The sequence below is a fragment of the Myotis nattereri genome (assembly GCF_964212035.1).
Source record: "Myotis nattereri genome assembly, chromosome: 1".
NCBI classification, from domain to species: domain Eukaryota; kingdom Metazoa; phylum Chordata; class Mammalia; order Chiroptera; family Vespertilionidae; genus Myotis; species Myotis nattereri.
Window position 1 is genome coordinate 48,893,187 of NC_138075.1, and position 13,608 is coordinate 48,906,794.

Genomic DNA, 13,608 nt, shown 5'->3' on the forward strand with positions numbered 1-13,608 from the left:
AAATTTCTTGCGTTTTATTCTTTATCTAGGCATATCTAGCCAGTCTCAGTTTTTAAAAAATTGGGATCTACAACCTCAGATGTTAAAAAGGGGCTTTCTGACATACAAATCATTTAGTGTTTAGAGATACTGAGTTGATTTACCTAAAGTTTGGGAGCTCTGGTGGAAAATTTTAGCTAGACATGGAACTGGGTTAGGAATGAGAAGAAAATCACCAATTTGTGCTTTTGATTGTGTAGTTAAGGCACTAAATACCCCATAAGAAGCTTGGAGGGAAAAAAGCAACATCAGACATTTCCCTCCCTCAAGGGATGAGGTGCTTAGGGAGGGGGTAAATAGCAACCCAAAATCCACCTGCAGTATTTCCAGCATCTTGCATGCACAAGGCTCAGGACTTAAAAATTACACAGTTGAACTGTTGTTGGATCCAATGATCCCACCTCCAGGAATATATGCCAAGAAACCCAAAACACCAATCAGAAAGAATATATGCACCTATATGTTCATAGCAGTGTTATTTAAAATGGCTAAGATCTGAAAACATCCCAAATGCCCATTAGCAGATGAGTAGATACAAAGGCTGTGGTACATCTACACAATGGAATACTATCCTATTAATAAAAGCCCATTTGGTCGTCATGCCCTCATGCTGTGATGCCCTCACGGCGCAACGAGTGACCACCATGAGGCTGCGTGCATAGCGGGCGTGCGTGGATTGGTGGGGGCTTGACACTGTGTGGAGGCAGGGCCTGTGGCTCCACGCAGCAAGGCCTGGGATCCTGAGGCACAGAGGCAGGACCCCCGTCTCCGACCTACCTCTTTGGGGCAATCCATCAGGGGGCTCCCACACTGTGAGAGGGCACAGGCCAGGCTGGGGGGACGCCCCCCCCCCCCGCCAAGTGCACGAATTTCGTGCACCGAGCCTCTAGTGCAGCTATAAAAAGGATGGATCTCTTACCCTTTGAGGCAACATAGAGACACACCTATGCCAAGTGAAATAAACCAGTCAGAGAAAGACAAATAACACATGATCTCATTTATATGTGGAATCTAATTAACAAAATAAACTGACCAACTAAATAGATCAAAAGGCATGGAAGCATGGAACAGACCGATGTATCTCAGAAGGAAGGAGGGAGAGAGGGGCAGAAAGAGCTTAACCAAAGAACTTATATGTATATATGCATTCCCTGTGGTCACAGACAATAGTGTGGTAAAGGCCTGGGGTGGGGCAGAACCTGGGAGGAGGGGGCCAGAGGGGGGAAAGGGGAAACATCTGTAAAAATCTCAACAATAAAGATAAAAAATAAATAAGACCAGGCATTTTAGGTCCAGGGGGAAAAAAAATGCAATTGAAGTCTGGTTGAAGAGGCAAGACAATGACTAGACAAGGCACAGAGAAGGCGCTGGGGATACGACACCAGGCAGGCCACAATGGATCCTGAACCTCCGGGGGGCAAGATGCATGCCAGACTCACAGGAAGCACGAAAGAAAAGTAATGAAGGCCTTCACCATGGGCACGGATTCCACATGGCAGGGAAGGCTCCACGTGGACTGGGGTCAGCCTGAGTGTGACCCTGATTTGGATAAAGGGAAGAGAACATTCTAGAGGAGACCAATAACCGGAAGGTCCAGACGAAGGGACTGGCTGTCTCTGGGCTGGGAAGGCAGTGGGGCTGAAAATGAGGGCCACAGTGATCCGATCCCTGCTGCTTACCTGCAAGTGCACCTATGCTCAGCACCACTGGGAGGCCGAGATGGCTCAGGCTCCTGGTATATGCCACCTGCCCAAACTCCAGCGGGGCCATCCCTGTCTTATCCGTAATGCACGCCCAGCGCCTGCTCTATCCCACATCCGGCATGCGGTACAAATGTGGATAATGAATACAGCCCAACCTGGGAGAGCTTTATCAAGAGGCGGCTGCCTGACTCACCTGACCTCCTGGGAGCTTGGCTGGGAAACCACCCTGGGAGCAGGGCTTGCCAGCACGTGCCAAGAAGCCAGCAGGAATGTGCCAGCATCTTCTTGCAACAGTTCCGTCCTGAGATAGTCATTTCACATAATGATTTTTAAGTGCTAACCTGGCTATAAAACCATCAGGCTGGGAACTCCTGGTAGACTGCTGAAAACCAGGACAACATAGGCAAAGAAAGCTTTTTCACCTAAAGTCTTTCGAACCTTTCCTCAATGTCACCACCAGGGGGCCTTCAGGTCCCCACAGAGCCAGGTCACCGCAACATTCCTTGGTGGTGGTGGTGATGGTGTGGGGGTCTGTGTTTCCTTCCTTATCTGGCTTTTGAAAGGCCAGTTCTTACTCTCCCCTTCCTCCCACAATTTAAGAGAGCGAACAATACATTCTAAGCTGAAAACTGTAATTCTGAAATGATGCAAAAAACTGAAGAGAATGAAAAACATCTGCGATCAGATACCTGGAAATGTCAATTGCCTTATCCTAAGGTTCTTTGTAGGAAAAAAGAACATTCACGGGAGGGTTTTATACCAGAAACAGCTGCTCAGCACAGCACACATATCCCCCTCCCGCCCCAGCCCTGAGAGAGACTCACTGGAACTATCACAACACACAGCATAAGATGGAAGTGGGGAGACGCCAGGATATTTTTCCAGTCTCTAATGGCTCTAGCTATTGCTTGAAGCTAAAGTATGTATTTGGGAATAAATGAAGAAACTCGAGGATTTTCAGAGGCACTGCAATGATAGTGTCTAATCTGCCCCCAAAAAAATAGCACTACAAGCCATGCGGGGACCAGAGCCAGGTTTTCACCATTAGTACATGGCATCGCATGTCCTGAGAACTGAGAAGACCTTCAGGATGATGTGCACACCCCCACTTTGCAGACAGGAAAGTTTAGGCAGGTGAGGGACCCGACGGTGTAACCTAGTTAGTAAGCAATAAAGCCTGGACTGTAATTTGGGCCTCCTGACTCTGACAACTTAACAAACAGCCTTTGAGCTCCCAGGAGAGAAAGCCATAGAAAAACAAACGAGTAAACTCTTAAGACCAAGTTTAACAATGTAGAATTGAAGCTACGCTTTTTAAAAACCATCCATCTGCCCATTTTGAAAAGTTCCCAATTAGGCTTTAGATCCTAATTGTTTTGCATTTAATCTCTTCCTGCTGCCAGCTTTCCTGTACATGTGAGGATGCCAAGTAACACCAAGAAAACCTGCCCACACCACCACAGCAGCAGAAACGCCCTCCCTATTCGGGACAGGAGAGTGAGGTGCGGAGTTTCCTGGTGGTCACGACAGTTTCCCTGCACACTAGCCTTCACTCACTGGATACCGAACTCATAGCCACAGGGGCCCTGGGGTAGGCACTGCATTGTATCACCCACTTCCTGGGTGGGAACAACAGGAAAGAAGAACAATGACATCATCCAAAACGCAGATTCCTGTTTTAATGTACTTCCAAGAACTATTTACTCCCACGGCCACCCCGTTCACCCTGAACAAAAATCGCTCTGCATGGGGCAGACTGAACATGTTTCCATCCATCTAACTAACATTGCTGCCAGGCGGACAGGCAAGTGCTCAAGAAATGAGGACTGGCTAGTTGAGTATCATTTTCTTTTCTTTTAAAAAAATATATTTTTCAGTATTTTCGGAGTTGTTTTTCAACAAGCATATATTGCTTTCATAATCTGAAAAGCAGAACACTCTTTTTTAAAAAAACTGACTTATAAATCATTGAGGGTCTTAAGTCAAAGCAAGGCCCATGGAAAAGGCTGGAGGAGAAGACAGGTTCCTGCCAACGGGAAAGCACATGAAAATGAGCCAGTTTACCGAAACCCTAGAGTTCCCGCCACTCTGGGCCCCCCTCTGACAGCACCAGGATGACACCAATCCTTTGCTCAGCAAAAGCAGCAGGATGCCAGCATATCCGCAAACACCGACCCTGCTTACCAACACATGAGAAGCCCATGTCATTCAGCTCTCACCTTGCAGCTGCAGCGAGGAGGTTTTTTGCATTGGGGGCTCCTGGGTCCACAGAGAGAGACTTGGCAGCTAACAGCAGCTTGCTGGACGCCATGGAGATATTCTTGAGGTTCCCGATCACCTGGACCTGGTCTTCTTTGGTCTGGAAGGTCAAGAGGGGCCAGAGTCACTAGGGATGCTCCATCTCTCCTAGCAAGCCGTCAGAGCGCTGGGAGCAGCGTCTTGGGATAGAAGCAAGGTATCTACATAGGTTGAATTAAGCCCAATTAGTTTGCAGATGCCTAACTTGTTGGGACACTGACTGGTGTCTACGTTTCCCCAGACAGATACCCAGACCAAGAGTCGCAAAACAGGACAGAAATTCCTCCCCAAGTGGGTCAGCCAAGAGCTGTGCTATCTCACAAGTGGAGGCATTAGAGGGAGGGGGAAGGAGGGGGGAGCGAGCACGCGCACAGTGCACAGGCCAGGCCACAGGCCAGCGTCTTGCTCAACAATGCTGGAGTTGTCAAGGGGCCCGTCTGTCTCAGCCTGGCACAGGCGGCCAGCCCTGTCTCAACAATCAGAGCTGACTGCATCCCAGAAGTTCCCTGACCCGGGAGAGGGCACATTTCTCACCCTCTGTAGATAACAGAGCAAGAAGCACCCTGGGTAGCTCTGTTAGAGCGATCGCAGGAGCTCGGGGGAAACAGCTCTGCAGGCTGACACCAGACCAGTCATGCTCCCTTGTTCTAAACCAGGAGTTTATCTGTTCATCTGGAGGAGGTGATTTTTATTCCTCTGACTCAGTATTAGATACCGTCCCTTTAGATGGGCCCACCGAACCTCAACAACACGGCTTTTTACTCTATTGCCACACTCAAAGCACAGGATGTGGAGCTATACTAATCTCGGCTAAACATTCCCCCCCTCCTCTTACCACCCTCCCTCCAAAAGATGTAAATAAAGTGACGCATTTTGCTGGAGGTCCGTGGGAATCGTTCCCCACCTCCAAAAATCACCTCACACAGAAGCTGATAGCATCTTGGGGATGCCACTCCGGTGAGATCACGGAGCTTCCTAAGCGGCAAAAAGAACGCAACAGGGTAGCCTGTGGACAGGTGCCCCGTTCCTATTTGCCCAATCGGCCTCAAGGGTGGCCTGTCCATTGGAGTAGAGAGGTGAGCGTCAGTTTTAGACTGCCCCCCACCACACTCACACACACCCACCTGAGCTTGGCCCGCCATCTCAATGCCAGCATCGAGGAATTCATCGAAATCATCACTGAACTTCCCGGAGGCCGCAGCCAGCTCCCCGCTCTGCCCCCGGGTCGCATGGACCACTTCCCCAGCAGACTGGTTCAGGCCGGCTGCTGCTTGGTTCAGCTCGCTCTGGGCTTCCTGGAACGGCTTCGTGCTCGGAGGTAACTGTGGGGAACAAAAGGCACAGCCCGTGAGAAGTTCCCTTTGCATGAGAGGGACAGAGGAAGGGACTGTGGGCAGATTCTCCAGGGATGCGTTCTAAGTCACTGAGGCTGAAGGCTCTGTGCGGCCTGAGCTCACGTTAAATTTGGCCTTCAACATATATGCATTCATTCACCCATTTACATTTATTGAGTACCTATTCAGTGCTAGACACTGTGGTTCTAAAAACAGTAAGACAGCCATCCTCAGGGGCTATGGTCTCCGAAGTGGCACAGTCAGGACTCACACCTGGGCAATCTGCCTCCAGGACTCACTCTCTGAAGCACAGCTCTCTGTCGTCTCTCTTAGGCGGAAGCTCTCAAACCTTTAGCTCTCCAGAACTAAAACACTGATGCCAGTAACCTCCCACTCCTATTCCTCCAGACTAACAGCCATCCATTTTTATGAGTGGCCTTTGCTCATAATATAGCTTGGCTATAGAACAGAACCGTCACCAGCAGAACTATGACTGTACATGAAAAGTTGCAGGGAGAGGCTAGACCAGCCGTGGGCAAACTACGGCCCGCGGGCCAGATCCGGCCCGTTTGAAATGAATAAAACTATTGAAAAAAAAGACCGTACCCTTTTATGTAATGATGTTTACTTTGAATTTATATTAGTTCACACAAACACTCCATCCATGCTTTTGTTCCGGCCCTCCGGTCCCGTTTAAGAACCCATTGTGGCCCTCGAGTCAAAAAGTTTGCCCACCCCTGGACTAGACTCTCACTGTCACACCACCTGCACTGCTTGCACACCTGGCACATGCTGGGTACCAGACAGAAAAGAAACAAAGATAAACAGGCACGTGCCTCCCAGAAGGAGGCTCACAGAACAGGGAAGGAAACAGGTCCCAGGTGAAACCCCTCGCACTACCTCTCCTTTAGTGAACCTTGGGACACATGTCCCTCCATTGCCTGATCGTCATCATCCCAGATGGCCTGATAAGAAGTCAGATGATCACCTATTCCCCCCTTTCCTGTCTCACTGGGATGACCCAAGAGCAAATGGCAAATGGGTTCCAAGGAAAAGTAAACTTTAAAAGCTCCATCTGGAAACTTCACTGAGCAGAAAGCCAAACAAGGAAAAGGCAGACGGGCAGGAATAGCAGCCTCCGAAAGGAGAGGTTGGCTCTCAGAGGCCCCCTGGGGGAGAGAAGACCCTACTCACACCCGCAGTGAGCTCCATTTCCCAAGGCCCCTTCCCAACCCCAAACCTCTCACCGAGTCCACAAGTAGCTTCTTGCTGGATTCCCCGATGCTCTTCAAGGCCACGTCCACATCCTTCTGCCCAGGGAGGCAATTCACGCAGTTATTCAGGGAGTGCGAGACGGCCTTGGCCACCTGCGTACACAGGAGAAAAGCTCTGTAAGAAAGCGGCTTTCCGTACATTTTTGCACATGTTGGAAATGAGCAGTGACAGTATGCAGAGCTGAAAAAAGATGGGGAAATGGTCCACCAGCATCTTCCTGACACTGTTTACCCTTAAATCTCCTCCTCTGGCCGCTCGCTGCGGTAAATATCCTGTCTTGGCAAAGGGTCTGACACACTGAGACAGTACACCCCGCTTTTCCCCAGAGCCAGGCTAAGTCTGACTCTGCGATTCAAACTCTGAGCTTGCCAATATCATGTCAGGTGCTAAACAAAGATGTCTGATAGCAAGAGAAACAGAAAGATCTCCCCTGTTGAGAGCCCTGCAGGGATCACAGAGGTGGAAGCAGGCCTGGAGTTCTCTGGATCACAGTTCATGGGGCTGTGGCTGATTCCTGCTCAGTGACCCTCTGAGTCATCAGCCCCAAGCCTCACTGCCCGAGGGCAGGTAGCCCGCTCAGAGCACTTCCAGACCCACCTGGAGGTGCCCACAGGATGCCTTTCAAGCATGTGTGAGGGCTCCCTGTTTGTACTCTTTGGTATCCTCAGTTAAAGGGCAAGACTTTAAGATGTGGGTTATGCCAATCCCTTTAACACATTGTATGTGGGAAACGTATTTATACGTTTTACGTATTTATACGTTCTACCAGTGTAGTAGAGCGTGGGACACGTATTAATACGTTTTTTTATAGACTAGCAGTAGAATGCGGGTAACGTATAAATACGTAAACTAAAGTTATCGTAATTTTACTGAACGTTGCCATTTGCGCAAAAAATTAGCAAAAATGGCCCACGCCACCTGTTAGCGCGCAATAAAACTACCTGCAAACAAATAATCTAAAGCATCTTCTTCCTAGTGACTGGTGTAGAACTTCGCCCAGATGGTCTCTAGCCAACTAGGTGCATCAGGTAGTTGAAGACTCCTCCTAAGAGGCAGGAGAGAGTCAGAGTTTAAAACTCCGAATGGTCAGAGCAAGTACATCCACCTTATCTCCCAGGCCAGGAAGCAGAATACCCTTGAGCATATGTAGGCCCAAAGCAAACAGGTTGTGTCCTGACTCCTAAAGCTCCAAGGGCAGATTTCAACAAAGTAAAGTCCCCCATACTCTCTGTTGGTACATTATGTTGGCTACTAGGCAAGACGTACTAAAGTAGGTATTAAGGCCTGGCTGGTGTGGCTCAGTGGTTGAGCGTCGACCTATGAACCAGGAGGTCAGGGTTTGATTCCTGGACAGGGCACATGTCCGGGTTTCAGGCTTGATCCCCAGTAGGGGGTGTGCAGGAGGCAGACAATCAGTAATTCTCTCATCATTGATGTTTCTATCTCTCTCTCTCTCTCTCTCTCTCTCTCTGAAATCAATAAAAAAATACTATTTTTTTTTTTTCAAAAGTGAGTATTATGTAGGTAAGGGCAGCATTGTTATGGTACTTTGGAAGGTCCTGGAAACACCCACTGAGTAAGTGTTCGCACCAGAGGAATGCCCAGGAGGAAGCCTGCTGACACATCCACTTTAGTGACGACCACCATTCCGGGCCTCACCTGGGCCAGCCTCTGCTGACTCTCCGCATCTCCAGGAGCAATCAGGGCCTGCTTGGCTTCTTGGATGAGCATGGCCGAGCCCTCCATCACATCGCGAGCAGAATCTAACATGGCGTGTGCAGCTGCGGGGTCACTCGTCGATGCAGCCACTCCACGGGCAGCCTGGGCCAGTGTCTTCAGAGCTTGGGCCGTCTCTCTAGCTGCCACCCCTGTGGATAAAAGCCATCTAAAGTCATACTTGGGAGTAAACCTCTAGACTGGAGCCACCTAGAAAGAAGAGTGGCACACCTGAGATCCAGATTCCTTATTATAAAATTTGAATTGCTGTGCTTCTCAAAGAAGTCGCCCACACCACTGGCTCTGGACCAATCCAAGAGAGATATTCTAACAAATGCCATGCTGAAAGCTATTTCCCTCTGGTTCCCCTCACTCCCACTGGCCCATTGCTCCTAGACCCAGAACACCAAGTGCATGGGATCACACACAGGCGACTCATTCAAACCCACCTTTCTTCTCAATTGTTTTGACTGGGGCATAAGCTTATCTATATATATAAAACCCTAATGTGCAAATAGACCGGACGGTGAAACAACTGAACAACCAGTTGCTATGATGTGCGTTGACAACCAGGGGGCGTGCGCAGAACATGGCAGGTGTTGGCAGCAGGTGGCAGAGTGAGGAACATCGTGGGTGTTGGCCATGGTGGGATAGTGGAGCAGGTGAACAGGGGTGCAAGACAAAGGTGGGGCACCAGTTGCTGTCATTGGGGCAAGCCTCTGGTGGTTACTGAAAATTTTTTGCTCCCACATGCTGCGGTCCCGCCCGGCATTTGTACCTGCTGCCGGTGCCGGTCCTGTTTGCACCCGTGGCCGGCCGCGCAGGAGCCGCCACTCACACCCATTGCCAATGCCTGGTGCCAGTCCCATCACTTGGGGCTGTCAGCAGGTGCAAGTGGCGGCTGCCTGCCCTGACAGCCCCGAGGGCTTCTCCACCTACCCCTGCTCCTGAGGGGTGATCAGACAGCAGCCGCCACTCACACTCACTAATGGCACTGGCCCTGCTCACACCCGCTGCTGGTGCTGGCCCCAATTGCTCCACACCATCAGCGGGTGCGAGTGGGCCCCACCAGCATGTAGGAGCAGCGGCGGCGGTGGCGGGAGCGAGGCTGCCAGCAGACCTGGGTGCCGGGGCGGTGGCAGGAGGGGCAGGGCGGGAGTGTGGAGGATGGGCCAAGACCCGCCCCTGTGCCCACCGCTGCCTCGCGGTCCACAGTTCCTTTCAAGGTGCACCAATTCGTGCATTGGGCCCCCTAGTATACAATAAGTGAACATGTCTCCATGGGCAGCTCAGTGACTTTCTACTTGAGTATCCATCTACATATATCTGTCCTCCAGATGGAGACATAGAACAATCGCATCACTCGTGCCCTTTCCCAGTCAATGTCCTCTCACACCAGAGGTCGTTGCTATTCTAGTTTCTATCACTTTTGCCTGGTTCTACCTGTTCTTAAACTCCACGTTGATGGAACCACACAGTATGCATCCTTTTATATCTGGTTTCTTTCTCGGACCATAATGCTGTGAGAGTCACCCATGTTGTTACCCATAGCCGTTCATTCCGTTTTCTTGATGTGTAGTATTCCATTTACATGAACACATCAACATCTGTTTATGCATTCTTCTGCTGATGGACATTTGGATTGTTTCCTGTTTGGGCTACTATAAATAAAGCTACCAAGAAAGTTCTTGTACATGCATTTAGGTTGACATATGGAATTGTTTTTTTAAAATATAAACATAGAAACACAATTGCTGGGTCACAGAGTAAGTGTAAGTTTAGAAGTACTACAAAGCTTTTTTTTCATAATGTTTTTTACCATGATGCACTCCACCAGCAATGTATGAGAGTTCCAGTTGCTCTGCATCCTAGGTGAAACTTGCTATTGTCAGATTTTTTACTTTAGCCATTCTGGTGGGTGTGCAGGTGCCTCTCACTGAGGATTAATTTTTATATCTCTAGTGAGTAATGATATTGAGCACTTTCTCACTTAATGGCCATTGGGATCTCCTCTTTTGTGAGAGGCCTGTTCACCTTTCAATTCACTCCTACAGATGCTGGGATTTGGTGATAAACTACGAGTATAAACTGCTCCTTAAAAACTCTGGCGCCACTTCCTGCAGGATGAACATGAGCCTTCCTACACGGCACCTAGTCCTTTGCAACCCAAGAAGAGGACGCAGACTGGAAATGCCAGAGCACGTGACAAAGGCACCTGAGAATCCCGAGAGCTACAGAAGAGCCGACCTTAGAGCTCATCTCTGAACCGTTTCATAGACGAGGCCCAGCGCTTGTCCATGAACACGCTTTTAGAGGCAGCACCAGAGCCAGACCTGAGGTCAGACTCTCTGCACAGTGCTCTCTGAGATAGAGAACAATGAGGGATCTTGTTAAAGCATATAACATCGGCATGAAAAATACGCAAATCAATTTTTTCTAAAGGCTTTGGCTGGACGGTCTCTGGGGGCCACTGCGTGTGGCCTTTACCAGCCATTGCTTTGACTGAATCAACAGACACAGCGGGTGGTCCTCTTCTTGCTGAGGATGATGAGGGCCTATAACACAATGAAGAGTGCAAAAGGCCCAGCTCCAGAAAACAAGACAACTGTACAGCACTGCAGACTTGCTGACCTGTAAATGTTTAGTAAGCCACACAGCTGGGACATAACTCTACAACCTAAGCAAGGCAGGTTACAAAACCGCAGTCCACCGCTTCTCACATGGCACTTCCATGTGCAACACGCAGAATCAAAGATTTTGAACAAAGTGCTTTCTGAGGCAGAGGAGAAGGCCAGGAGAGAAAACACGAAGATAATAAAGCGAAGGTGGCGGAGAGAAGCAAGCTGCGTAAAACAGCCATTCTACTTTACGGTTAAGCTCGGGCCCAGGCTGGAAGGATTCCCTGTGCAGAAGGGCTGCAAAGGAGGTGTGGTTAAGACCTCACCTAGCTCTGGCTCTGCTGCTCGTTAGCTAGGCGGCCTAGACTGTTGCCTCAGTTTCCCACAAGTGTTAGGGGAAGCTGAGATCACAGCTTTAACTGTTGAAAATCGTAGCCTGTGGCTTTTAGATCCCTTCTCTTTGTTGTATGAACTGAATCCATTTCTATTAGAGGTGTATATGACTTTGGAAGAATAAAAACATTTATCATATACAATAAGGAAAGTCATGTTTATGCAAAAGTCATTTACTGAAACAAGACCATTTTTTTAAAAGGGCAGAAACCAGAGGAATGGAGTTCTGCAAGCTGATGCTTGTCCATCCACATGTTTTCTACCAAGGACTCAGCATGAAATCTCAGGGCACATTCCGGGTTCTCTTTGGAGGGATCAGGTTTCCCAGGAAGAGGAGGCCACACCATCAAAAGGATGGAACAAGGCCGCCAGAGGCTGGGAGCCCAGGGAACATCTTGGGCTGTCCATGGCAGATTTCACAGCAGCATCCTCAAAGTAAGGAAGAGAATCGTCAGAGCTGGTCCTCTAGCAAACACCACCCTCCAAATGAGACTGCTCCACAGTCAGGCGCGCATTACCGTGCCGGAGCTGCCGTGGAAAACAGGAAAGCCGGCCACTGTTTCAAACCCACAGTCCTTTGAAGACACACATCACTTCCCCAGAATTCTTGTCTCCTGGGTCTTAAATTATATTCGGTAACAGAGTCTTAAGAAGCCACGTCCGTGATATAAAAGATAGTGGGATTTTGTTGTTGTTGTTGTTATTCTTGATCAGAATTCATGTAGATTGTGTGTAGACAGCATTAGATCACATAGCAAACTCACAAGGTTAAAACCAAGCATGACAGAGTTTTCATCTGTCCCAAGGGATGTGGAAAGGCATCTGCCTATGGAATTGTATCTGGCTGATCAGAAATACATTTGGAATACTGCACTGGCCAAACAAACGCACGTCTGCGTTAGAATCCGGCCCTGTGGCAGCTTCTGTAACTTCTGAGTCCCACACACCTTGACCGTGGACCAGGGAACTGAGGCCCAGAGCGAGGCTGCCATTCGCTCTCTCTCCTTGCTTCCCACCCATTCTTTAACTTTCCTGCCTTCAACAGGGAGAGCAGGGCCCTGTTCTTCCTAAAGCCAGTGGGTGTTCCTTAAGTCTCTCGTAGGTAACTGTCTGGGCAGCAACTACCTCTCTAGCTCTAGAGACATCCCTCTCTCCGAGTTTCCTCTCTCCAGGGCTGCATGTTCTCATTTCTTTTGAAGGTTTCTATTGCTCGGCCTTCTTCAGTATATTTGAGCTCCTCATGGTTCCATCTGATAAACTTTTCTCACCCTACCACTCCCCCCACCCCCCCAGGCAAATATATCTCCACCGTTTCAATCATTATAATTTCATTAAACATTAACACATCTTCATCTCTAGCCCAGACTTCTCTACCGAGGTCCAGAGGCAAATATTAGCTGCCTAATGGGTACTTCTACTTGGATATGCTGCAGGCACTTCAAACGGAGAGCATCTGAAGTGAACCTGGCATCCAGCATGTCCGCCAATGGTCCCGCATTTCCATCGCAGGGATTCCAACATCTCCTCGTTCACCTATCAGGCCGTGGTACAAGCTGTCCTTCCTTACTCCCATCCTGCCACTCCCAGCCAGTCACCAACGGTCAGGTCTCTCTTTAACCCGCCTCTTCGCCTTCACGACAATCCCCCATGCGGATGCATGCAACAGCCTTCTCACTGGTCTCCCTGCCTCCAACTTTGTTTCCCTCCAACTTATTTGCCCACAAGAGGAAGAGCAACTTCCCTAAAAGGCAATGTAAATGGTATCCGTGGGGGAAAACTCTTCAATGTTTTCACATGCTCTTAGGTTAGATTTCAAATGACTCAAATTGGCGTAGGAGGCCTTTAGGATCGGACCCCCCAGCCTACCTTTCCAGCCTTATCCTCTCATGCCTCCCCTCCTTGCCTTTTGCTGGACCCTTTCTCAGTTCATTTGGTCAGCCTTCCTTTCTCTCTCACCTTTGGGACTTCATAGGTGCTGTTCCCACTGCCAAAATGAATGGCGCTACCTTTAGGTGGTTTTCCAGACACCAGCGAGACAGTCTGTCATCCTGAATGTTATCAGTGTCAGATGATGTAAGGTGTAAAGCAGTCTTTGCTCCATTAACAATGCATTTCATCATCCAGACAAATTCTGGCAAGGTTTCAGGAAAGTTTAGAAATTCTTGAAACTTAAACCTCTCCTATGCTCTATGCTTTTAAGAATTTATATATGCTTTTTCTTCTCCTTGAATG

At 49.1% G+C, this 13,608-nt stretch overlaps 1 protein-coding gene across 1 annotated transcript in view; it reads right to left on the reverse strand.

Annotated features, from left to right (window-relative positions):
• The window catches only part of TLN2 (talin 2), a 428,326-nt gene that overhangs the window by 97,842 nt on the left and 316,876 nt on the right, over window positions 1-13,608 (reverse strand). Inside the window, exons 30-33 of the mRNA XM_081089528.1 lie at window positions 8,309-8,517; window positions 6,622-6,741; window positions 5,165-5,362; window positions 3,962-4,101 (exon numbers count right to left, since the gene is read on the reverse strand). Coding sequence (XP_080945654.1) covers window positions 3,962-4,101; window positions 5,165-5,362; window positions 6,622-6,741; window positions 8,309-8,517 — 667 coding nt within the window. The remainder of the gene's footprint in view (window positions 1-3,961; window positions 4,102-5,164; window positions 5,363-6,621; window positions 6,742-8,308; window positions 8,518-13,608) is intronic.